The sequence below is a fragment of the Malaclemys terrapin genome, chromosome 1 (assembly GCF_027887155.1).
Source record: "Malaclemys terrapin pileata isolate rMalTer1 chromosome 1, rMalTer1.hap1, whole genome shotgun sequence".
NCBI lineage: Eukaryota > Metazoa > Chordata > Testudines > Emydidae > Malaclemys > Malaclemys terrapin.
The window spans coordinates 115,400,407-115,424,538 of NC_071505.1; the positions used below are offsets into that span (position 1 = coordinate 115,400,407).

A 24,132-nucleotide genomic window follows, 5' to 3' on the forward strand; every position below is an offset into this window, starting at 1 on the left:
AGCATTCTAATTGGAGAGGACTCTTCAGAGATATCAGCTGTTGAATTCTGCACTCAGCATGTGCAAACTGAGATTTTTCTAAGGCTTCTAACTTGGCCAAATGTGGGCAGATTTCCATGGGAACAGCAAAAGATCATCTCCCTGCCACATTTCAAGTCTCTGCTCCAAAGCATGCAGTTGCACATGCTTCTTAAAGAAACAGTCTTGAGAATTTTTTAACATGGACAAAATGTATTTTTCCCTAATTCATTTTTGGAAACAACTGAACCATTTTGGCTGAAACTTTTTTGGGGAAAAAAATCAGTGAGGCACAAAGACGGCATGGAAAACTTCAGCCTCAGTTTTTAAAGTCTGGCAAAGTTATGTATGATGCAAACCTGCAGCCAGACCAGGGCTGCTCACATAGCTGCCATGACTCCCCCTTCCAACAGAGCCTGCAGTAACTCATGGCTCAGGGATGCTGCAGCAACTCAGCTACAGTGACTTATCCCTTAAGCTGACCCTCCAGTGAGTCAGCACTCAGGTTTGCTGCAGCAGCCTATACCCAGTCAGGGCCCAGGTCATATGACCCCCAGGCACAGGTATTTCACTGACCTGGCCAGAGCTTCAAATTAGTCTGTGCAACAGCAGTACTCAGCCAGGAACCTTTATGCTTCTGCACAATGTTAGACTTCCTAGGCTTCCAGCCTTTCCTTGATTCAGTTGCTGTTCCTGCCCCAACCTTGATCTAGACTTGTTCATGGCCTCTCCAGCCTTGTCCATGCCCTACTCCAACTATACTCCAGCCCTATTACTGACGTGCTCCAGCCCTGCACCTGCTTCCTGACCCCCAGACTCTGACTTCCAGCTGGCTTCGACCTTTGGCATGCGTCTGGACTCCGATTAGGATCCTATTTGGCTTGTTTACGGACTCTGACCTCATTCTGACCCACAGCCTGTCCCTAGCCCTTAGTTTCAGCCCTGCCCTCAGCTCAGTCTTGATTCGACCCTTGTACCTGTTCTGGACTATGGCTCTAATCACCAGTTCTGACCGCTGCGAACCCAGAGCCTGACAGGCTGTAGTCACTGACCCTAGAGAAACTTTTAAAACATTGATGTTCCATACAGAAGACTACAAATCATAATATTTTACAAATAGAAAAAGAAAATTAAACTATGGACTGCTGAGCAACATAGTGCATTGAATTTGCTGAGTTACCAATGAAACCGTTTGATTCTCCAGTGGATGATTTATGCTTACTAGAGTCCCATCTAAATAAATGCAATTGTGCTGAGGTGTGAGGATTAGCCCTCATGGAACCTATTGCAAGATCAGGCTGCTGAACTCACTAGATGATTCAGTTTTCCTTATGTAAGTAAAGTGAGCTTTATTTCTTCTGGTTTAATTTGGGTATTTTTAGCTTGCAGGTTGGTCTATCCAGCTGGTTGAAGCAGATCAAGGGAGTAATGAAAGTATTGCCTCCTTTTGCAATGGAGTGCAGAAGTAAGTAATGAAAAAACTTTATTCAACCAACTATGACATTTATCTCGCTAATATTAATTGGATGATTATTTCTACGTTTCTGAACAATACCATAATTTCAATGTCTTTAAATATGGAAAAACTCTTAATTTTGGTTTAGAGATTAATATGAACGAGAAAGTGTACTAGAAAAAATATTTTCTCTCCTTGCCACCCTCTTTATTACTAAGAAGTAAATTGACCTCTTCAAAGCTGATGTTTTTCAGTGTATTGAACATAAAAGATGTTTCATGCCACTTCTTTGACCAGCTCTAATGCCTCTGGGGTTTGGGGCAGGAAACTGAAAGTTGTCTGGGAGCTGGTCCTGATACCGGAGAAGTGTTTTTTTGCTGCCCTCGTGAAAACTCTGTTTTGGCCAAATTTTAAAGTTTTGGATAATTACCATCTGCACATGGATAGTAGAGCAGAATTGGCACTTGTCCCTTAATAATTTTCTAAACAGTTCATCTGCACTGCATATATTGCCATACTTGCAGTTAGGTGCCTGCCTGCTCACCTACTTTCCTTCAGCAAAATACCCTCTGGCCTAAGTAAAGGTGCACTGGGCTGGGAACCTGAATGTCATGAGTTCAGATTTCATCTGTTCCATTGATAAGCCCTGATTATTGAGCACAAGCCATTCATTAATGTCTGAGCACTCCTCTCCCAAAGCTGGGGATAAAACCTCAGAATCCTGATACCTAACATTCCACTTTTGTCTAGAAAACAACTGTGTAACCCACTGACAAACTGTGTTACATTCCACTCCAGTGGCTGTTCCACTTAGAGGATAATAGGCTATTATTGCTACCAGGTACTACCTTAGTGTTCCAACCCTGCTGAGCGATAGAGTTGGGCTGTTACCATCCCATATGATAGAATTTCTTTTCTTCTTTCTTTCAGTTTTCTTTTTAAAAAACTAGAAATTTCATTTTTTTAAAAACAAGAACATTAAGAAATACAAGATTGAAAGTTGCCCATACAACCTCAGTTGAGTCCCAATATTTGTATTTATTATGATAAAGTCTTTAATAACATGGTCACATACTATTTCCCCCCCAAAGACCCATTTTAGGTATTTAAATATATATTATAATCCATTTACATTTAGATATTGAGTCAGTTTTTTGCAAGGCCTGTCAAGACCTGTCTGCATAAAAATGTCTTTCTAATTCATCTTAATGGCTCTGAAATTAGCTGAATATATTTTTAGCTCCATGGGGGGGTTGTACATCCCCCAAACATGCTGCATCAGAGATTTCTCTGTTTCCCTTTTTTCATAGTGCATCAGTCTGACTCCAAGCCCCATTCTAATAGCACCAGATTCATAAAGGCCTATTCCACGTGACATACTTTCCTGTCAGATACTCAGATTGTTCTGTCCAAACATTGTACATTTAACTTTCCACTCCAATTACAGGCAAAGCCTCCTATTGATTTTCTGAATTAATGAGTTTATTTACAGCGTTAGGAAGGTTAATAGAAATAAAACTGTTTCTACTTGGCCATAGCTTGTTTTGTGTGTGTCAGTGGCAAACCCTTTCTTTTTGTTTTATCAAAATAAGAACGCATCCTCAAGAGATAATGTCACGCCAAGGAAAAGACCAAGAAAAATCTCAAATAGATTTGGACACAACTAACCCATTCAGTCCTATTGAGCTTCCCCCAAGTCCCTAAAGAATCTTAGTAACTGTCAGGTTTTATAAATCAGAGGCAAGATATATAATTCAAACTCTACATCATGCAAACTTACAGCTCCAGCTAGTAACTCAAATAGAAACCCATTATATTTTTCTCCAGGTAATATTTGTACAGGTGGCAACCCATAATTGAAACATTTCATTGTACACATATCAACTTGAAAGCAGTTTCCATAATCTCTTTACCAGGTTTCTTGGTACAATTATGGAACAGGCTTTAGCAAATGTTCTTCCACGGATAGTTTCAGAATCCTTTTTCAAATGAATTTGACACTAGTGAAAGATACCCGATTGACAGTCTCAAGGTTCACTGCTATGAGTGTTGAATGTCTTCAACTCCTACTGACTTCATCAGGAGCGGAGTATGCACTGCACCTCAGAGGAATGCTTAGCATCTTTCAGGATCAAACCCCTGGAAATGATAGTCCTCTATGTACAGCATGGGCAGCAAGCAATACAGATTTTCCCCAGGCTGCCAAGCCTCTGTACCTCAGCCCTGACTTGGGAGGTGAGAGGGTAATTAAGTCTCCAGCATTCAATCTTTGTCATCTATACGGAGATAGCTTCAAGGGTGAAGCTTGTGAGAGTGGAAACTGTGATGTGTACATGATCCTCAAATGAAGCTACACAGGCAACTACTTTCATATAGTCACCAAAATGGCCTTTTTATAGAATAATGACTTCTGTTTCTAGTATAAATCTAGCACACGTACTGTAGGTAGTGTCACTTTCCATTATACCACTGAGCTACCATGTTCACTAGCTTTTCATTATAAGGCCTGGTCCCCACTTAGTCCGGACTTCGGACTAAGGTACGCAAATTCAGCTACGTTAATAACGTAGCTGAATTCGAAGTACCTTAGTCCGAACTTACCGCGGTCCAGACGCGGCCGGAAGTCTCCCCCCGTCGACGCCGCGTACTCCTCTCGGCGAGCTGGAGTACCGGCGCCGACTGTGAGCACTTCCGGGATCGATCCGGGATCGATTTATCGCGTCTTAACCAGACGCGATAAATCGATCCCAGAACATCGATGGCGTGCCGCCGGACCAGCCGGTAAGTGAAGACTAGGCCTTAGTAATACACTACTTCATTGTAGAATTTTCTTTGGAAACCTAGAAATGTGTATGCAATAAAAGCAGAGTTCATACTGGTGTTTAAATGAGTTAGGAACCAGCTCTGAGATGTAATATTAGAAATAACCTTATAATGAAGAGATTTATACAGACAACTATGCCACAAAATGTACTGTAATCAGAAACCATATAAAATGCTACCAAATCAAGATACAGCTTGCTGCTTAAACACAAAAGAATGCAATGTGCTTACTAAAGAATATTTGATTTTAGTTACTAAAATGCAGGTCAATTAGTGAAATGTAAAACCTCAATTGGTAGGCTATGTACTCCTATCTGATGCAGTATAGTGTATTTGCAGGTTCAATCTCAGCTGAGAACCATGATGTCTCTAGGTTTCAATGGCACGCCAAAGGGGACTTGAAATTGACCTCTGGTAATTGGAAGAAGAGGCAGTATATAATGCACTTATTTAGTATCAGATTTCCCTTTAGTGACTTGACTTGGTGACTAGAACAGGTTTCCTATAAGCATCTACAGGAGTTTCCTTAAACTTAAATAAGTGAAGCCTATATTTTTGGTGATGAAGGTTCCAGGTTAGATCCTAGAGCTGGTTGAAAACAGAGAATTTTTTGTGTGTCAGATTTTGCACAGAAAATGTGCCCTAATGTTTTGACTAGCTGTATTCAGTCTTTGCTGAGGCCTTAGTATCTGTAAGTTTATGTGCCCAAAGCTAGTTACACTGTCTCCTTAGAAATCTGTCATTAAGAAATTTGCTTTAATAGAACAAGACAAGAGTGAATATGTAAGAGCAAAATCTATGGAACTTGGAAATTGTAAAGAGAATAATAACACAAAATTCTGTTTACAGTGGTAAGGCTTCTTATCACAAGGTTTACCCTGTGATCAAACCTAATAAAAGATCATGATGGCAGAGTCCTCAGTAAGGGTGATGATATTAAATGCAGGTGGAGAGATAATGATGCCAATCTATATGCCTCACCAGAGCCACCTATAATACAGGACAACAGAAAAGAGAGAATGAGCCATTAACCCTGTGAGACTAAGTGGTGTGTGCTATTATGAAAATGAAGACTGGGAAACACCAAAGGTAGACAAGAATTGTTAAAAAGTGATTGGCAAATGTGGTACTGATTATATATGGAAAACATATAATGATGTACAGATGAGTGGAAATTGGCCAGGAGGATGGACAAAGGGAATTTCTATGCTCTTACCAAAGAAGGGAGGTATAATAGAGTGTAGTAACGATTGTACATCTCCTTGATGTTGCATGCAGGCAAAATGCTGCTCTATATAATCCAGGATCACATGCCATAAAAAATAGAAGCAGGAATGCCACCACAAAAAGCTGGTTTCTGAAAGGGCCAAGTCACATATGATCAAATAGTGAATATCCATAGTCTCATTGAAAAATGCAGAGAATATAATCACCCATTGATTATGTGCTTAATTGGCTACTCAAAAGTTGACACCATCCAACATGACAGTTTGTATCTTTGGCAGACAAACCATCTTATTGAATTTATTACAAGTCTTTACCACCACCAGCAGACTGCAGTGCAAACAGCAGTAGGCAATAGTGAGTGGTTTTCCACTGGGCAAGGTGTGAGGCAACCGTTTATTTAGTCTCCAAGCCTCTAACATATGTATACAGGATTTATTATGAGATGAGCCTTGGATGGTTTGGACAGAGTGGAAGGAGCTGGGATTTCCATTAGTGAACATCTCTTAGCTAACCTCAGGTATGTTGATGACATGATGCTCTTTTCTATAACCACCAATGCAATGGATGTTGGACTCTATGAAAATAGTTTGTGTGGAATATGGACTATTCCTGTATGCGATGAAAACAAAGTGCTTATACCTTGACATGATTAACAAAAATGAAATGCAAGTGGGCATCAGGATTAACAGACAAGCTGTAGAGGCAGTAGATGAATTTAATTATCTGGGATTATATATATCCAACCAAGGATGCTGTTCTAAGGAAATCAGTAAAAGACTGGGGATGGTTCACACAGTTATGGTGTCCCTTCAGAAACTGGAAACATGGCATCTCAAAATGTATGAAGTTGTGACTTATAAAAAGCCTAATTTTTTTTCCATAGTGATTTATAGATGTGAATCTTGGGAAGTTAATGCTGCTGACCAGAAGAAAATTGCAGCTTTTGAAATGTGGTGCTGATGAAGACTTTCTTGCATATCCTGCAGATAGGCATTCATCTTTTTTTCTATGTTAGAAATATTGTTGGAGAGAAGCAGACCCTGATATCAGAAATCACAGTCGCAAATGTATATGCTTTGGTCCCATTAGGTACAGAGATGGAAGGGGAAGGAGGGAATCATAGTAGACGGCAACCAGTGAGGAGATGGATGAATGGTGTGTGGCAAATCACTGGAAGGTCACCTTGCTGAGTGCTTGAAATTTAGCAATGGATTGAGAAGGCTTCAAAAAATTCTGCTATGATGTCACCATTATTCGGACATGAATAAATGGGTTTACTTAGTTTAACAGAATACACTCATTGCACCATGGTGAAATTATTTTGATCACAATACAGTGATGTCTCTGGCTAAACTCCCTTTGACTTTAGTGGGATTAGGATTAGACCCACACAGTGATTCTGTTCATAATATTGCATACTGTAATCAATGGCAATTTTACCAATGGTTCTCTTATGTAATAAAACATGAAATGGGCAGCAGTTATCTCACCGAGATGTCTGACAGAAGTAGATTTGTTCATAGCATCAATGTACCCTTCATCAGCATATAATTTTTTTTCTTAATATCTAACTATACTACTATTTTTGGCATATTGAGGTAGTTTTGTCTCAAGTTACAGGAGAGCTGAAATATATAAATGTATCATATGTTCTCTCCAGAATCAGAGATGCATATCCTGCTTTTGATTTGACGACAAATACTGGGAAGATTTGGAGTGTCACAACAACATTATCAGATGAGATCCTTTGTAAATCAAAATTCAAAGTTAGCATTTTGACAAACTGTTCATCTCCTCCACTGCATCTTACACCATGTGGTAAGTGCTTTGGGTTTCTTTAGCCTTCCAGAATACAGTTCTTCAGTTCTACTAAAATACACACATTTTTTTTGTCATCTTGCGAGGTACTTGGTACCATTCCATTTTAATTTTTTTTTTTTTTGGAGCGGGGGCGTGGGTGGGATTGAAAGTGCCAATTGTTTTTTGTTTTGTTTTTTCCATGAGAAATATAAAAGAAAATGACAATTTTGCATGAAAAACAATTGGCATTTATTGGTCTGATCTAAATGTAAGTAGCTTAAATATTTTTGGTCCAGATTCACCAATATCATCTGGCTTCTTTGTGCTACTTTAGTTTAACGGGTTGGTTAAACCAGGCTCACAGCTGCCTTGTATCACTAAGGCAGTACCCAGTGCATAAATGTGAATCTGGCCATTTTTATTTTTAGGGCCTTCAGTTTGATTGTGAGCATTTAATTTTTGTGTCTGCTCTCCGAGAGGTCACTAAAACACAAATGGTTTTAACACCTTAAACTTTAAAATGAACATTTTAATTTTTTTTAACAGTAAAGAAATAGCATGAATGAAGAATTGAAATGAAAATCAACCTCTGCTTGGTGATTCGGATTGTTAGCTGTGAGCAATCAGATTGTCACAGAAGTTTGGAAGGAATTATTTACCCTATGTGCTGCATTGCACAATTGACTAGGTATATTGTGGGTGATCTTTGCCTTCATTCTGAAGAATCAGATACTGGCCATTGTTAGAGGGAGTGTATCAGATTTGAGACACCAATGATCTAGTCTGGTAGGGCAAGTCCTTTATGCCTATAAAGGCAAATTTAGTTAGTTATATTGTGATTTGCTTCCCAGAATTCACAATCCAACTATACATACATCTTTTTTGATTTTGGATCAGATCCTCAAAAATAGGTGGGGGAAAAGAAAATCACTGTGATGGAAAGTGGCCTAAAAATTTGGAGCAGAATTATGGAGGAATGTAACTACTAGAGTAGATTTATTGTGAGCTAATTGCACATATCTTCATATCATTGCTGTGCCCAGCTACTATTACGTATGGCTACATGAAATGGATGTGGCTGGTTGCAGTGACAAACAAATCTCTGGCATATCCTTGGGTCTTGTGCAGGCACAGAGCCTTAGTTATGCCCTCTTTTTTTGCTTTAGTTTATATTCACATTTGAGAAAAGTACACATAATTTCAATAGGGAAAAACTGAGTTTATAGATTTCAGTGGGAATAACTAGCTTTTTGGTTCTGCCATCTCTGATTCAGAATTGATAAGTTTATAATTCTAGATTCCTGTTTCTTTCAAAACCGGGGTGAGTTCAGTGTGTTGCTGGGATTGTATGAATGACAACCAGATCCTCCTCAGAGCAGGTGAAGCCAGAAAAAAAGAATTAAATAAGGTGTGGTTCATTCTAATTCCTCTAGATGGAGCTATACTGCAGCAGAAGTTAGCAGTCACACTGTGACTCCCATTTTCTCTGGTCAACAATATAGCCAGCAACTCTCTACCAAGCTGCTATTAATTTTTCTTCTTATCTTTGTTTACAGCTAGCTGTATTGTCCGTAACTTCGTTGTAGAGATTCTCCATTGCACAAATCAATATCCAGCCCAAGAAGAGTGTTTTCTAAGTGTTTATGGGTCTGATGAATTTTTGCAGAAGTAAGTATCGCATTAAGAGATGGTATTAGATCATATAAGCTATGCACCTGAATACTGAAGTACTACATTTGTAAACAAAGCAGATCCAGAGGGAGAGATGCAAAAACAAGGTCATGTCACAAATCTTAGCTCCCACCTTCCTCAAGCCTTGGAAGGTATTTCAACCATGGAGTTTGGTTCATGCCTATCCCAAATTGTGCTTATACTGTGGGGTACTGAGAAGGGAATGTGGTGTAGAGAAAAAAGCATGGGACAGGGAACTAGGTACTCCTGAACTTGAATCTCAGCTCTTCTATTTACTCCCCGCATGACCTTGTACAAGTTATTTCGCCTCTCTGTCTGCCTCAGTTTCTTCATCAGCATCTCTTTTTTTTCCAATGCCAAGGTTGTGTTGGGCTGAGCTGTCTGTTTCTCCATCCATAAAATGGGGATAACATTACCAACTTCTTATTGCAGGGACGTTATGAGGATGAGTGAGTTAATGTTTGTGCAGCTCTTCAAAGATGTATACCACTGAATACATGAGAAGTGTGATTATGAAAAGTTGCCTAGTGGGACGGTGTTTCTTTCCATCAGTGTGGAGTAAGTGAAGACACCCAGATGTCACTAAATGTCAGGTTGTGAAGAGAGAACATACATGGCAGAAAGATTTCAGAGTAGCAGCCGTGTTAGTCTGTATCCGGAAAAAGAACAGGAGTACTTGTGGCACCTTAGAGACTAACAAATTTATTTGAGCATGAAAGCTTATGCTCAAATAAATTTGTTAGTCTCTAAGGTGCCACAAGTACTCCTGTTCTTATGGCAGAAAGGGGCCTTTTTGGGTATCACTAGCCAGGAACTTTTGAACTTAGAAACTGCTTGAAGTTGGATGATGATATACACATGTACTGTAGTTGTGAGGGAGAAACCTATAAAAACTACTACTAACTGATTTTTCATGTCTGTGATGAATTATATTTTGCAACTCAGGGTGTAGGGTTTAGTCATTTAGACCTTACCGTGCTTGACTCTCCAATTGCTTACACCTGCATAAAACAAGACAGTACTGTTACGCTGGTGTAAAACTGGAACAAGTGAGAGGCAAATCAAGCCCATTACCTCCATTGCTTGATCACTCTGTTGCATAAGAGAGACTGGGCTTGTTTAGAAGAGGAAAAAAAGCTCTCTCATTTCAAACTAATTACTAACTAAATGAAAATAACAAGTAATTGTACTGAGGATGAGCTCACTGTGTCTCAGTACAGTGTACAGTACGTTCTAAACAGTTTATTTTCACTTTTGGAAGAACTCATCAATAGGGAACCGCTAAATTCCTGCATTTGCAGAATCTCTGCACGTCTCATTAGCAGTGAAACAAGGTCAATAATGTTGTCAGCTGCTCGCTTTGCTCCTTCAGTGTAGTGCAAAAGGCATTGAGCTGCAGTTCTGGCCTCAACTGCTGTAATTCTATGCTATGCTGTGCTTTCATCTTCCGCTTTTTCCTGGCTCTTCCTGATCATCGTCAGTGTCCTCTAAACGAGATCTTGAAACCCTAAGCCAAACTCATCCCTAGGGCAACTTAATGTGACGCCTGTGGGGTTACCCGAGATAGGACAGACTCTTCTGCTGGGCTAAGTGTGTGGTTGGAAAGATTGACAATGTTGATCCATAAACCCGGAAACCCTGGACGCCCCATCATCTCAGGCATTGGCACTCTGACAGCAGGATTATCTGGCTATTTGGACTCTCTCCTCAGACCCTATGCTACCAGCACTCCCAGCTATCTTCGAGACACCACCGACTTCCTGAGGAAACTACAATGCATTGATGTTCTTCCTGAAAACACCATCCTGGCCACCATGGATGTAGAAGCACTTTATACCAATATTCCACATGAGGATGGACTACAAGCTGTCAGGAACAGTATCCCTGATGAGGCCACAGCAAGCCTGGTGGCTGAGCTTTGTGACTTTGTCCTCACCCACAACCACTTCAGATTTGGCAACAACTTATACCTTCAAGTCAGCAGCACTGCTATGGGTACCCACATGGCCCCACAGTATGCCAACATTTTTATGGCTGACTTAGAACAACGCTTCCTCAGCTCTCGTCCCCTAGTGTCCCTCCTCTACTTGCGCTACATTGATGACATCTTCATCATATGGACCCATGGAAAGGAGGCCCTTGAAGAATTCCACCTGGACTTCAACAATTTCCACCCCACCATCAACCTCAGCCTGGACCAGTCCACACAAGAGATCCACTTCCTGGACACTACAGTACAAATAAGTGATGGTCACATAAACACCGCCCTATACCGGAAACCTACTGACCGCTATACGTACCTACATGCCTCCAGCTTCCATCCAAGACACATCACACGATCCATTGTCTACAGCCAAGCCCTAAGATACAACCGAATTTGCTCCAACCCCTCAGACAGAGACAAACACCTACAAGATCTTTATCAAGCATTCGTAAAACTACAATACCCACCTGGGGAAGTGAGGAAACAGATAGACAGAGCAATACGGGTACCCAGAAATCACCTACTACAGGACAGGCCCAACAAGGATAATAACAGAACACCACTGGCCATCACATACAGCCCCCAGCTAAAACCTCTCCAGCGCATTATCCACGATCTACAACCTATCCTGGAAAATGATCCCTCACTCTCACAGACCTTGGGGGGCAGGCCAGTCCTCGCTTACAGACAACCCCCCAACCTGAAGCAAATACTCACCAGCAACTACACACCACACCACAGAAACACCAACCCAGGAATCTATCCCTTTAGCAAACCTCGTTGCCTACTCTGTCCCCATATCTACTCTGGCAACAGCATCAGAGGACCCAACCACATCAGCCACACCATCAGGGGCTCATTCACCTGCACATCCACTAATGTCATATATACCATCATGTGCCAGCAATGCCCCTCTGCCATGTACATTGGCCAAACTGGACAGTCCCTCCGCAAAAGAATAAATGGACACAAATCGGACATCAGGAATGGTAACATACATAAGCCAGTAAGTGAACACTTCAATCTCCCTGGTCATTCTATTACAGATTTAAAAGTCACTATCATTGAACAAAAGAACTTCAGAAACAGACTTCAAAGAGAAACAGCAGAACTAAAATTCATTTGCAAATTCAACACCATTAATCTGGGCTTGAATAGGGACTGGGAGTGGCTGGCTCATTACAGAAGCAGCTTTGCCTCTCCTGGAATTGACACCTCCTCATCTATTATTGGGAGTGGACTACATCCACCCTGATTGAATTGGCCCTGTCAACACTGGTTCTCCACTTGTGAAGTAACTCCCTGCTCTCCATGTGTCAGTATATAATGCCTGCATCTGTAACTTTCATTCTATGCATCCAAAGAAGTGAGGTTTTTACTCACGAAAGCTTATGCCCAAATAAATCTGTTAGTCTTTAAGGTGCCACCAGACTCCTTGTTGTCTTTGTAGCTGTGTTAGTCCCAGGATATTGGAGAAACAAAGCGGTTGAGGGAATATCTTTTACTGGACCAACTTCTATTTGTGAAAGAAGCAAGCTGTTGAGTTACACCAGTGGTTTTCAAGCTTTTTTTTTTTTTTTTTCATTTGTGGATCCCTAAAAGATTTTGAATGGAGGTACGGACCCTTTTGGAAATCTTAGACATAGTCTGCGGACCCCCAGGGATCCATGGACCACAGCTTGAAAACCACTGAGCCACACAGGGCTCTTCTTCAGGTCTGGAAAAAGTATTTAGAATGTCACAGCTAAATACAAGGCAGACCAGATTGTATAGCATAAGTAGTTAACACATACTCTTAAGAGACCATTCAAGGTGAAGTGGTCCATTAACTGATCTGCACAAAAAGAAAAAAAAAGAGAAAGGGGGTGAGGGGGCTTAGGGGGCTACAGATTGTTGTAATAAACCATAAATATAGTATCTTTATTAAGACCATGCTTTTTAGGGTCTACCAAAGTTGTGAATTTAAGCTCCCATGTCCATCTTTTGAAGATCTTGTGCAGGCAGTAGGTGTTTTTTTGTCTTTATTTTTCTGTGAGAGTTCATTTGAGAGTGTAGTAATAGTCTCATTTCACTCATATAGTTGTTGTTGGGGCATTTAGTGCACTGAATGAGGTACACCTTGTGTTGATAAGCATGTGTAGTATCCATAGATCTTGAAAGGTATGTTGAGGGCAGGGTATGTATTGAACAGTATAGCAGTGAAGATATGCTTGCAGGGTTTGCAGCTATTGTTATGGTAGAATCTAGTGCCACTTTGATGTGTCCTGGTCTGTGGGGCGCTTGATTCTGATGATAAACTTGGTAAGGTTATTTGAAGGGGCGGGCAGGGGTGGAGCAGGGGCAGGAAGAGGAGGAAGAAGTGGGGGAGGGTGGGGCCTTGGGAGAAGGGGTGGAGTGGGAGCGGGGTCTGGGGCAGAGCGGGGGTTGAGCACCTCCAGGGAAATGACAGTCGGCACCTGTGCATCTAGAGCCCAGAACTCTCCAGTTCAAAGAAGTGGGAAATTCTGTTCTACATTCACTAGCTTTCCTCTACATTTCCAAATATTATTCACTTCTGTGCTTCTGGTTTTCAAAATTCTGCTTAGACTCGATCTCCCTTCCCTCTCTGAGTATGTGTATGTTGGACCTGCAATGTGTAATTTCCAGCTTGAGTCGATATACAAGTGCTTGCTCTGATTGAGCTAGAGCGCTAAAAATAGAAGTGTATCTACAATGGCCTGAGAAGCAGGAGGGGCTACATGCCCACATACCTGCCCACGGTAAGGATTGTACTCTGGTCACCTAGCTCGATCCCACCGCTTGCACCACTGCAGCTACACTATTTCTCGCATGCTAGATCTATCTCTGCATTACACCTTCCAGCTCACCTGTAGACATACCCTGAATCTCCTAGCTACCTGTTCAATTCATTCCATCAAACTTGACCTCTTCTTTGTTTCTACCTTTTTATTTTTTGCCCTGTCCATCTCTGCTAGCTGAAGATCTTCCCTGTCCAAACCACCTGTATTATACCCTTTGTTTAAATCTTCCCTTCAGACTGTCCTTTGCTTTTTTTCCTCTTTGGCTTGTGAATAGATGCCTCACAAAGTGGTTTTATGATGTCCTTTATGAAAGATGCCATATAAAAATAAATTATATTGGGGGTTAAGCAGCTTGTGTTGAATAATTCATGACTCCCACTGCCAGCAGCAAACCCAAAGCAGCTCTTGTTATGTGCCAGTAATGAATCAATCTTCCTTGCAAACTTTCTGCCTCTAGAGCTACAGGCCGCTTGCTCAGAGCATTCCAAAGTGCCTAGTAAAACATACCACATTGCTATATAAAAAGATGTTTATTTTTTGTTTGTTTGTTTATTGATCTGGCTGTTGTCAGTAAGAAGAACTGACTGCAATGCACAACCAGCAAATGAACATAGTCGAGCAGTTTTTATAAATGTTACTTTAAAGTTTCCTGTCTTTTGAAGGCAGGAGGGTTTAAGTTTGCCTTTAGTAGGTTACTGAATTCTGTCGTCATTCTCCTATAGTGTATTTGTGTGTAATTATCTTGCTCCTAAATTCAGCGGTCACAGTAAACAGAAATGTAGAATAGAAATGAGCATTTCCGGTCTATAATTTACACTCTCACTCTTGCTTGTGACCTTATTGATGACCCTTTTTATTTATTTATTTGTCTTTTTTTTTTTTTTTTTTTTTGCCTTGTTAATTCCAGTCTCTGAGAATCAAGGCCTGAATAGAAACTGGTTTTCCCTTCAAGTGAAGTTTAAACTATTAATTATAGGAAGGACAGAGGTATATTTGTGTAGATTGGGATCATTAGAAGCCTGCATTTTGAGGTGAATATGTTCTTCATAAAAATAAGCCTCCATTTTCTCTTGTCACTGCAAATTAACCTTCTCATACAGTGATGCTGCTTCAGTGAGGGTTTTGGGTTTTTTTTTGTTTTTTTAAATAAAATTTAAGAGATTGCCTAAGGATTCAGAAGTAACACAGAAAGAATTTTATATAATTGAAAATGAATGGTGGTGCTGGGGATGCTGAACTGGGAGTCAGGAGACCTGGACTCTATTTCTGGGTCTGCCACTGACCTGCTTTGTCACCTAGGGCAAGTCACTTCACTTGTTTGTGACTCTTTCCTCTGTCTCTGTCTTGCCTATTTAGACTGTAAGCTCTCAAGGGCTTGAGCTGTGTCTCATTAAATGTTTGTACAATGCCTAGCAAAATGGGACCCCCGATCCCAGTTGATGTCTGTAGGTGGTAATTGTAATACAAATAAGATGAAAGGGGATTTTCCAGTATGTGTCGTGTTTATTATAATGTTGTGCTTCTTGTACAATTCAAAACACTGTAAAAATACTAACTAATCCACATGACATCCCTTTAAGATGACTGTTTAATTTTTATCTCCATTTTATAGGTGGGATAACAGCTGCACAGAGGGCCAGGTTTTGTGGGGTGCTGCAGCCCCTTTATACTGTTCCAGGATTGTACCCTTGATAGTCTGTCAGTCCATGATAAACTTGTGATAAATAGGAGCTGAATACTACATCATCTATTTTATGGACAGCTACATCTATTTTTTCTTATGACCTAAACTAGATTTCTAACTTGATTACGTTTTCCTCAAAAGTCATTAACCTGCTCCATCTATTCATTCATGCTCCAATATCTGCATGAATAAAAGGCTCCTCTCCAAACATTTGTGCAAAACAAAATCCATTCACACTAATATTTGCAGAAAGGAAAACTAGAAAATTATAGGAACATGGTCAAGAGATTCAAGATTGATAAATATGTTATGTATAATTTTTGCGATTGTTCCACTAGTTGTAATAAGAGGGGAGGTGCAGAAGTCAATGGTGGAATGCCAGGGGAAAAGTGGGTGTGAAGGTATTTGAAGGAGGAGTATGAGGATGTGCGGCCTATAGGAAAAGGCCTGTCATTACAGACTTGGGGCTGGTAAAGGGATAATGAAGACAAGAGTAGATGGTGACAAGGGAGCAGTGAGGCAAGACGCATGGGCAGAGCATCAGGGCTTGATGGGAAGTGACAAGAGAGATGTAGGAGTAGGTACAGCCATTCAGAACCCCAACGGTGAGGATGAGGAATTTGAACATTGTGTGGAAAGAGAGAGGGAGGCAGTAATGGGGCGCTGACGACAGCAGTACAGATATTTTATTATTTCAATATGATAGCTAGTGCTTTTGCACTCTAACTTTCTTACTTCTAAATCTATACTGTATGCTTTAACATTAAGGAATCTTGCAAATGTACAGATGCACTGTCAAAGTACCTTGCTCTAGGTATTTATTTCGTCAGATGGAAATAGATTTCTCCTTCTGTGACCTTCAATGTGTCTGTCACAAAATGCCACTTCTGCAATTTTACCTTTTGTGCCTGGAAATGGGGAGCTTGTTCTTTTTCCTAATTACACTGTGGGATAGGTGTAGAGCATTTACTCATAGAGGTCAGAAATCCCCAGAAGTTTGAATCCTTTGTAATTATCTCCGCCAGCCATGTACTGTGCTAGTTAATGATTTAAAATTAACCTTTGTTTTCTATTCGACACCCCATTGTGAGACGCAATAGTTCCTAGTATGCTATGTGCACATTCTATAAGCCCCTATTTCTGTCATAGGTTCATAGGGCCTGTGTTTTGGGGATTAAATCCAATAAATCTGATTTTAGCCCCTCCCAATAGAACACTCTTAGATATGGATACACCCACTTTCCATCTGAATTTCATGCCTTCCCTGATGGTTGGTAAATCTGAAAAGAATCTCCTCATGGGCTGGCTGGCCCTTTGAGGCAAGCTAGGCTTAGCCTTGTCCATGGTTTAGCAGCTACCCCTTAGCCTCACTGATGAGCTGGCAACATAGGACTAATTAGTGACCACAGCTGGGTGTAATAGGGGTTTAATTAGAAAGACTAACCCCAGCTGTGTTGGTGAAACAGGCAGAGCACTCTTTAAATAGAGCTGGGATCCCAGCAGAAGGGGGAAGAGTTTGGAGGGAGGAAGAAGAGGAGTGCCCCACTGGGAAGAGGCTGAGGTACTTACTGGGATTGGAGTAGCTTCTGGGTAGGAGAGCTCAAGTTAGGGCCTGCAACAAGAGAAAGAGACCCACAAGGAGTAGAGTAAACTTTGGTGGGGGAGGCCCAAGATAAGGGCAGGAGGATCCCCAGAAGTAAACTGCTGAAGTCCATGGTGAAAGGAAGCAGTAGGAGAATCCTGCTGAGAAGAAGTGAGATGAAAGAAGCTCTGCAGAGGCCAGGAGAAGGGGCCCAGAAGCAGTGGAGTCTGAGAGGGGCAGCAGAACTAGTGATTTGGATGTTTGATTTAGACCAGGGGTCAGCAATCTTTGGCACACGGCTCGCCAGGGTAAGCACCCTGGCGGGCCGGGCCAGTTTATTTACCTGCTGACGTGGCAGGTTTGGCCGATCGTGGTCCCCACTGGCCGCAGTTCGCCATCCCGGGCCAATGGGGGCGGCCGGAAGCGGTGCGGGCGAGCGATGTGCCAAAAGTTGCCGACCCCTGATTTAGACTTTAAGTTGGACTTTTAGTTATTTTGGATGGGGAATGAAATGTGTTATGACTTAGCCGGAGGGCCAAGCCACAGAAGACCCAGAGAAGGAGTGGGGAGAAGATAATGGGCAGGGACTGGCCATCGCAGCCAAGGAAGTGGCCACCAGGGGCAGACAAGAGGCAAAGTCCTCTGCAATGCTCAGTCCAAGCATGAGAGAGCACTCCAGAAGTGGGGATCTGCACTACAAACCTGTTTCTCCTACTTGACCCAGGGAGCTCTGGAACAACTTGCCATGCTGAAAAGCAATAAAAATATGGAAAATACTCCTTGCTATCATGTTCAGGAGCTTGAATGAGGTAACATGAACCTGACAGAACATGCACTGGAGATGTAACTGATGGGGCATGTTAACTTGTTCCAATAATCTGTCATTGCAGAAAATCAATACCATTAAACCCCAAAGTTTTTGAATTTGAAGAAATGTTCTGGCTTTTAACTGGGAATTACTGGTGCATTATTTCACCTGATTTTTTTTAAATGATAGCCAATGGAACAATGTTAACTCCACATAAAATTAGAAATAACAGACCAGACCCTCAACCCAGGGGAAGTCTCCTTTGCATTGATCCAACAATGCTAAAAGGACTGAAAGCTACTCTAAAGCTACTCTAAAGAAACACAGGGGGACTGGGGATTCTCCTGACAGGGGAATCCCCCTGCTAGCATGAAGATTATTGGAGCACTCTAGGTGGAGCCAGAGTACCCTGCACTATGGGCAGACCTGTCCCTAGCGAACCATTCCAGTTAATGTAAGGTAGAATAGCCCTGTGGCTGCTTGGGCCCCTGGCTGGTCCTATGATTAGAGGAGGTCGAAAACTGACTTACAGCCACCTTCGCCTTCTCCTTGTCAGCTGCACAATTTGAGCTTTGGAACTTGTGAGGATCAGGCCCCATGCTCATTTATGTATATGATTTGCAAATATAGATTACCTTTTCTACCCAGCCTTTAAAAACCAATTAAATACAGCTACAGTTTTTTCATCCAGTATGTTCTATTTAGTTATGTATCAGGACATAGAAATATACAAATTATCTACTATTGCGCTGGCCAATATCGTTTCATTATTTTCCTCACAACCCCCTTTACTGTCTGTACCCATCTGTTGCCTCTTGTCCTAGATAGTAAACGTCTTGGGGCAGGAGCCATTTTTAATTCTATTTGTACAGTGCCTAGCACAATGGGATCCTGATCCATTACTAGGGCTTCTAGCCAATATTATAAATAAATAATAATATTACATTATGTCCTAGGTGCTTTGAATATAACCCATAGTAATTTGAGGTTTATGTACAAATAGGTTCTAAAGAGAGAGTATGGCTTTGAGTGTGGAAAGATCTTTTTATTTCCATCTTTCTTCATTGTCCTTCCTTTACAGAACTTGCATGTTTTAAATCAGAGCTTCAACTCTACTGATGATTCTATTAATCTTTTTCCATCCAGCCCTTAAAAACAAGTCATGGTCAAAACCTCACAATCCTTTATAGATGCAAGACACTGTGTTTGTGTAATACAACCTTGTTTTGGATGCTTAGCGGGAGTTGCTGGAGCCTGGTGGAAAGTGTGTGAGAGAAAAAATAGGAGCTGGGGAGTAATGATTTTTTTTTTCTATTTCTCTTCCTTCTTCCCTACCACCTTCCAAATTGCAGTGATTATGCTTTGGGCAGTCATGAGAGTCTTCGCAAGGCAACCACCTCCATTCAACTTCGTCTACAGAAAGGCACCAGCTATCAGCAAAGTTTGGCTAGAACGGTGTGTCATTTTTTTCTCGTTTTTTTTTTTTAATATGCCTAAGGAAGTGAAATCTCTCCAATCCTTTCATGTAACCATCTGCATTGATAATCAGAAAGGGCTTGTTTGCTTTCTTGAGTGTACTTTCAAATGTAGTTCATCATTAATGTAACATATTCAGAGTCTTTCTGCTTCTCTCCTTTAGTTAGGCTTTCTTTAGCCTTTTGGTAATCCTAGAGAATACCTGAACATGAGAAGAGCAAATGTTACCTTTGTTAGAAGAAGTCAACTTTATTGGAGTTGAACTATAGTCATGATATCAGTTTGTCATTTTTTTTTTCTGGCTGGTCCTTGTCCTTTTTTGAAACATATTAAGGGTAAAAATCCATTACAAGATAAATCAGATCCAGTATTTAAGTATTTGATTGTGTGTGCATGAGAGAAAGAGAATGTATTTCTCCTGAAGAAATAGCCTTATCACACTTTAAATCTGAAGAGATTCTCATTCCGATTATTTGTGATTCAACTACCTAGGAATGGATTATTGAGCTTTAATGATACTGATCCAGGCTGCTAGATGTGAATTTTATTCCCTGTGGGAAATCTTGAATTCCTTCCAAACCAAACTTCACACTACGAAGGAGACCTTGATGTTTTAGGTGATTTTGACTGGAGATGGGTTGCCTTTATCCACAGATAGGGTATCTTCCTAAAGGAAGTAATTGGAACTACTGGCCCAAATCTGTGAAAATTTGGATCAGACAACAGATTTCTAATATAAAAAATAGGGTTTCTTTTCTTTCCAGTTCTGATATGTGTCGCCTCTAAGATTTGTCAGGTTCTATGTAATTATCAGTTGCAATATTAAAAAAAAAAAAAAAAAAAAAAAAAGCTGTGAGGCCAAATATAAAATGTTTTAAAATATCTTTTCTTTTGACTTCTTTACCTTTTAACAGATAAAAGCACAGGAGACAATGCTATCATGTACAGCAGTGGTTCAAATTATTTACACTTTGGATTACCAGAGTATGCAAAAGTTGTTGGGGTTTTTTTTTTTTTGCAAGCAATTGAAAATACTGTATCTGTAATTGAGAGTCCATTCATAGCAGAAGGACTGATGGTTCAGGAGACAGGAAATATATAATAGAGAGGCTTTCATCACCAAGTCACCATTTAAAATTTGGCTCAGATTAGTGGTGACCAAAAATAATTACCGTCTCACTGATGTCGGGTGATCTGTAGAAAATGAATTGATGGTTTGTGAAGCTTTTATGGAGTGGGGTAAGCAGCGTGCGCACACACACACAATCCCTTCTGCTGTGCTGTAGCAGATGTCCACGGTCTTGCAGTTTGGCTTCCTGTTGTAGGAGGAATCGGTGACACCGAGTCAGGATATATTTAGAGCAGATTGCTTTATTTATACCTACACACCAGTCCTGGGACAGAGGTGGTCACAAATATCATGCAGACAGTTCCTTCTTTCAGAGATCTCAGCTCAATCACCAATGCCTGGCTCCCACGAAGCTACCCTGCCCCAAGAACTGACTCTGTTTAAAAAGACTAAGGGTATGTCTACACTACCCCCCAGATCAGCGGGCAGCGATCGATCCAGCGGGGATCGATTTATCGCGTCTAGTCTAGACGCGATAAATTGACCCCCGAGCATTCTCCCCGTCGACTCCTGTACTCCAGTGCCGCGAAAGGCGCAGGCAGAGTTGATGGCAGAGCAGCAGCAGTCGACTCACCGCAGTGAAGACACCACGGTAAGTCGATCTAAGTACGTCGACTTCAGCTATGTTATTCATGTAGCTGAAGTTGCGAAACTTAGATCCATCCCCTCCCGTAGTGTAGACAAGGGCTCCAACATAGAGCAAACTTCCTTGGACTAGCCATAGCTCCCCAAGAGAATCTACTTTACAAACCTAACAATATATTTTCTTCCAAGGCTAAAAACATGTTTGCACACTAATAAAAAGAAAAACATGTAAGACTCTATGTAAGAGCACCATCTAGTGCTCCTGCTATAACAATACTTACCTATTGCACGGAAGATTTGAGACTTAAGTCACTTTTCTAAAGTGCTCTGGGATCCTGAATTATGGTGAGCTGCCTGGAAAGAGGGTAGGTGTGGAAAATCTGTCATTTTAAAGCCACTAGGTAATTAAATACTGCCCTTTGAAATAAACAGTAGCGTAGTCATGGAGTTGCGGAAGTGAAGATTGTGTAATCTGACGCAAGTTATTCAGAAATACACTGCACATGTGACTCTTATTGCTTAATTACAAAATTGGCAATCATAGAAATGAAATTGTTGACTAAAAATTCCAAATCGTTCTAGTGAAAAATCCACTGGCCTTCCCACCTTGATTCATTTAAATGTCAACAGAGAGGGAAATGGTTCCAGAGGATATCTTCCTTAGGAAAATACAAAGAAGGGTGATAGTGTTTTTTGTAGATATGGGATAATACTTGGACAGCATGACCACTTGCCCAGTACTGCTTACATACAGGTAGGCATATGGCAATACCAAATCTGTCCCCAGCCACCACATACCTATTCATTTTCAACTGACATATCAGTCTAAATGCAGAATTGTACCTACAGCTTATAGCTCATAAATGTATTTCTTGAGAGCTACACTTCCTATGGTGACAGGCAGATTCTTCTTCTCATTTGTCAGGTCTTTAACTCGTTCCTAGGTGCCCAAGCCTAGATGCCCAGCTGAGTTAGTGATCATATTGTGTGTTCAGCAGGTTGTCTTTGAGAGGTGATGGGAACAGTGCACTGCAAGTAGGAGGGTGCAACAGATCCAGCATTGTGCGTTCATATTTCACATTGTTAGCTAATCATTTGCAGTCCAGAGATGTTGTGACATTAGACTCCTCAGACCAAATTCACAGCTAATATAAATGCATGCAACTCCAGGGATAAATTTGCTCTATTTTGTTTACCTTGCAACAAATAGGTGCTCTGATGTCCCATAATTTTAGTAGTAACCACTTGAGGGAAAGAGTTTAGATTCATATTGAGGCCTATGTCATAATACAGGAAGAAGATCCTTCTACCCACTTTCTGAAGATTCATGCTTCTGGTGAAGAGCTCTTAAAAATCAGTTCTCCCCCTCCCCCCAAAGCTTTATCAAGCCTATTTAAGTGAAAGGAAGCCAATAAGACACACAGACAAGCAGGAAATCTTAAGAGCAGCAGACAGAGGAAAAGGAAAGTTTTGTTTAGCACAATGAGAAGTGAGTATGCGTGAGTGTGATCTGACAAGTTTATTTGTAAATCAAGGATGCTATAATCCCTCAGAGGGCCAGTAATATTCAAAATTGTTTAGTAAATGCAGCCAAAGACTTTTCTTTTTGTAAAGGTGCATTTTTTTCCTTGCATAGGAAGTTGGTATTCTATTATGATGTATTCAGAAGGAAAGAGGAAATTGTCTTGAGCCAAGGAGTGAAAAAGCAAGAAATGTGGCCTCAGATTTTCACTTGAAATCATAGGGTTTTTTTTCAGCCAGTGGATGACCTTTAATTTGGTTTTGTTTTTTGAGAGATTAGTTTTATCAGGCACAACTCTCTTGAATGAAAGCCTTTAGTACCTGAATTTTCTAGATGTTAGATTCTCATTAGACTTCCAAATAAAGCCTGTGTAGAGACCATGGAGTTAACGATTATGCTGTAAAAATATTGAGGCCTAATTATATTGCCTCACAGGACAAAAATTCCCATTGATGTCAGTGGGAATTTTGCATGTGAAATAGCAACAAATTCATCATCTTGTAGCGTATGCTACACTTTGCGGTCTTGAGAATGGCAAATATTTTATGTGGGTGGGGAAGGTACAGTATTTTCCTCACAAAATGATGAACCAATTTAGAATAGTGGTAAAATACTCCAGGGGATGGGACGCTGTATTTGTTCTTTGATCTTGTGTTTCACAACTGCCATATTATGTATACAACTTAGGATATTAAAAAGTATTGTTTGAGCAGTGGCTCCAAAATGCATCCACATAAACTATAATGGATGAAAAACTTACCCCTTGTTGGGGTTTGGTTTTATTTATGTAAAGATCTCCGAATGAGACAGGACAAAATCTAGTCCAAGCCTCCACCACAAGTTTAGTTGCCTTCGGAGTTTCTCTCTGAAGAGTGCTCAGCCCACACCTGCTATTCCCTCTCTCTAGCAAGCCCTTCCCGTGTACCTAGCATCTGGAGGGGGGCGGGACGGAGTCCAGCAGGATCAAATCCTCACCTGCTATATAGGGATTTTCAGGCAAATGCTACCACCCCTGGAGATCAGTTTTGCTAAAGTGGAATGTACCAGCATCAATGCTGATAACATTGTAGTAGAAGTGTTATGTTAATGCATGTGTAGTTACAATAAACATGTTAACAAATTGAGAAAAATGAAGTCATTGGTACCTGATGGTAAGAGATGCATTTTTTGTTTCCCAAAATATTTTTTGCCTTTTTAAGAAACTTTTAGTGATCTAATGATATGGAAGAATTTTCCTATGTTGAATCAGCCCTCATCCTGCAGCAGAGCAAAAATCTTTGTTCCATTAATATGCAAAAGCCTGCTCCTTTGCTGTTCTAATTTGACAGGTCTAAATTAGGCTTAATATACTGCAGTGCACTACATAGACCAAGAACACAGTAAGTGCAGCTCTTGGCATTTAACACTGCAGAAATAGTTACAACTACCAGGTAGAATTATTACTAACAAACAAAGTAATCTTTAGTTTCAGAGTAACAGCCGTGTTAGTCTGTATCCGCAAAAAGAAGAACAGGAGTACTTGTGGCACCTTAGAGACTAACAAAT

At 40.8% G+C, this 24,132-nt stretch overlaps 1 protein-coding gene across 3 annotated transcripts in view; it reads left to right on the plus strand.

Moving 5' to 3' along the window:
- The window catches only part of PIK3C2G (phosphatidylinositol-4-phosphate 3-kinase catalytic subunit type 2 gamma), a 293,772-nt gene that overhangs the window by 11,421 nt on the left and 258,219 nt on the right, over nt 1-24,132 (plus strand). For all 3 annotated transcript variants that reach the window (XM_054036231.1, XM_054036253.1, XM_054036242.1), the window contains exons 3-6: nt 1,401-1,483; nt 7,185-7,342; nt 8,881-8,992; nt 19,228-19,330. In XM_054036231.1, coding sequence (XP_053892206.1) covers nt 1,401-1,483; nt 7,185-7,342; nt 8,881-8,992; nt 19,228-19,330 — 456 coding nt within the window. The remainder of the gene's footprint in view (nt 1-1,400; nt 1,484-7,184; nt 7,343-8,880; nt 8,993-19,227; nt 19,331-24,132) is intronic.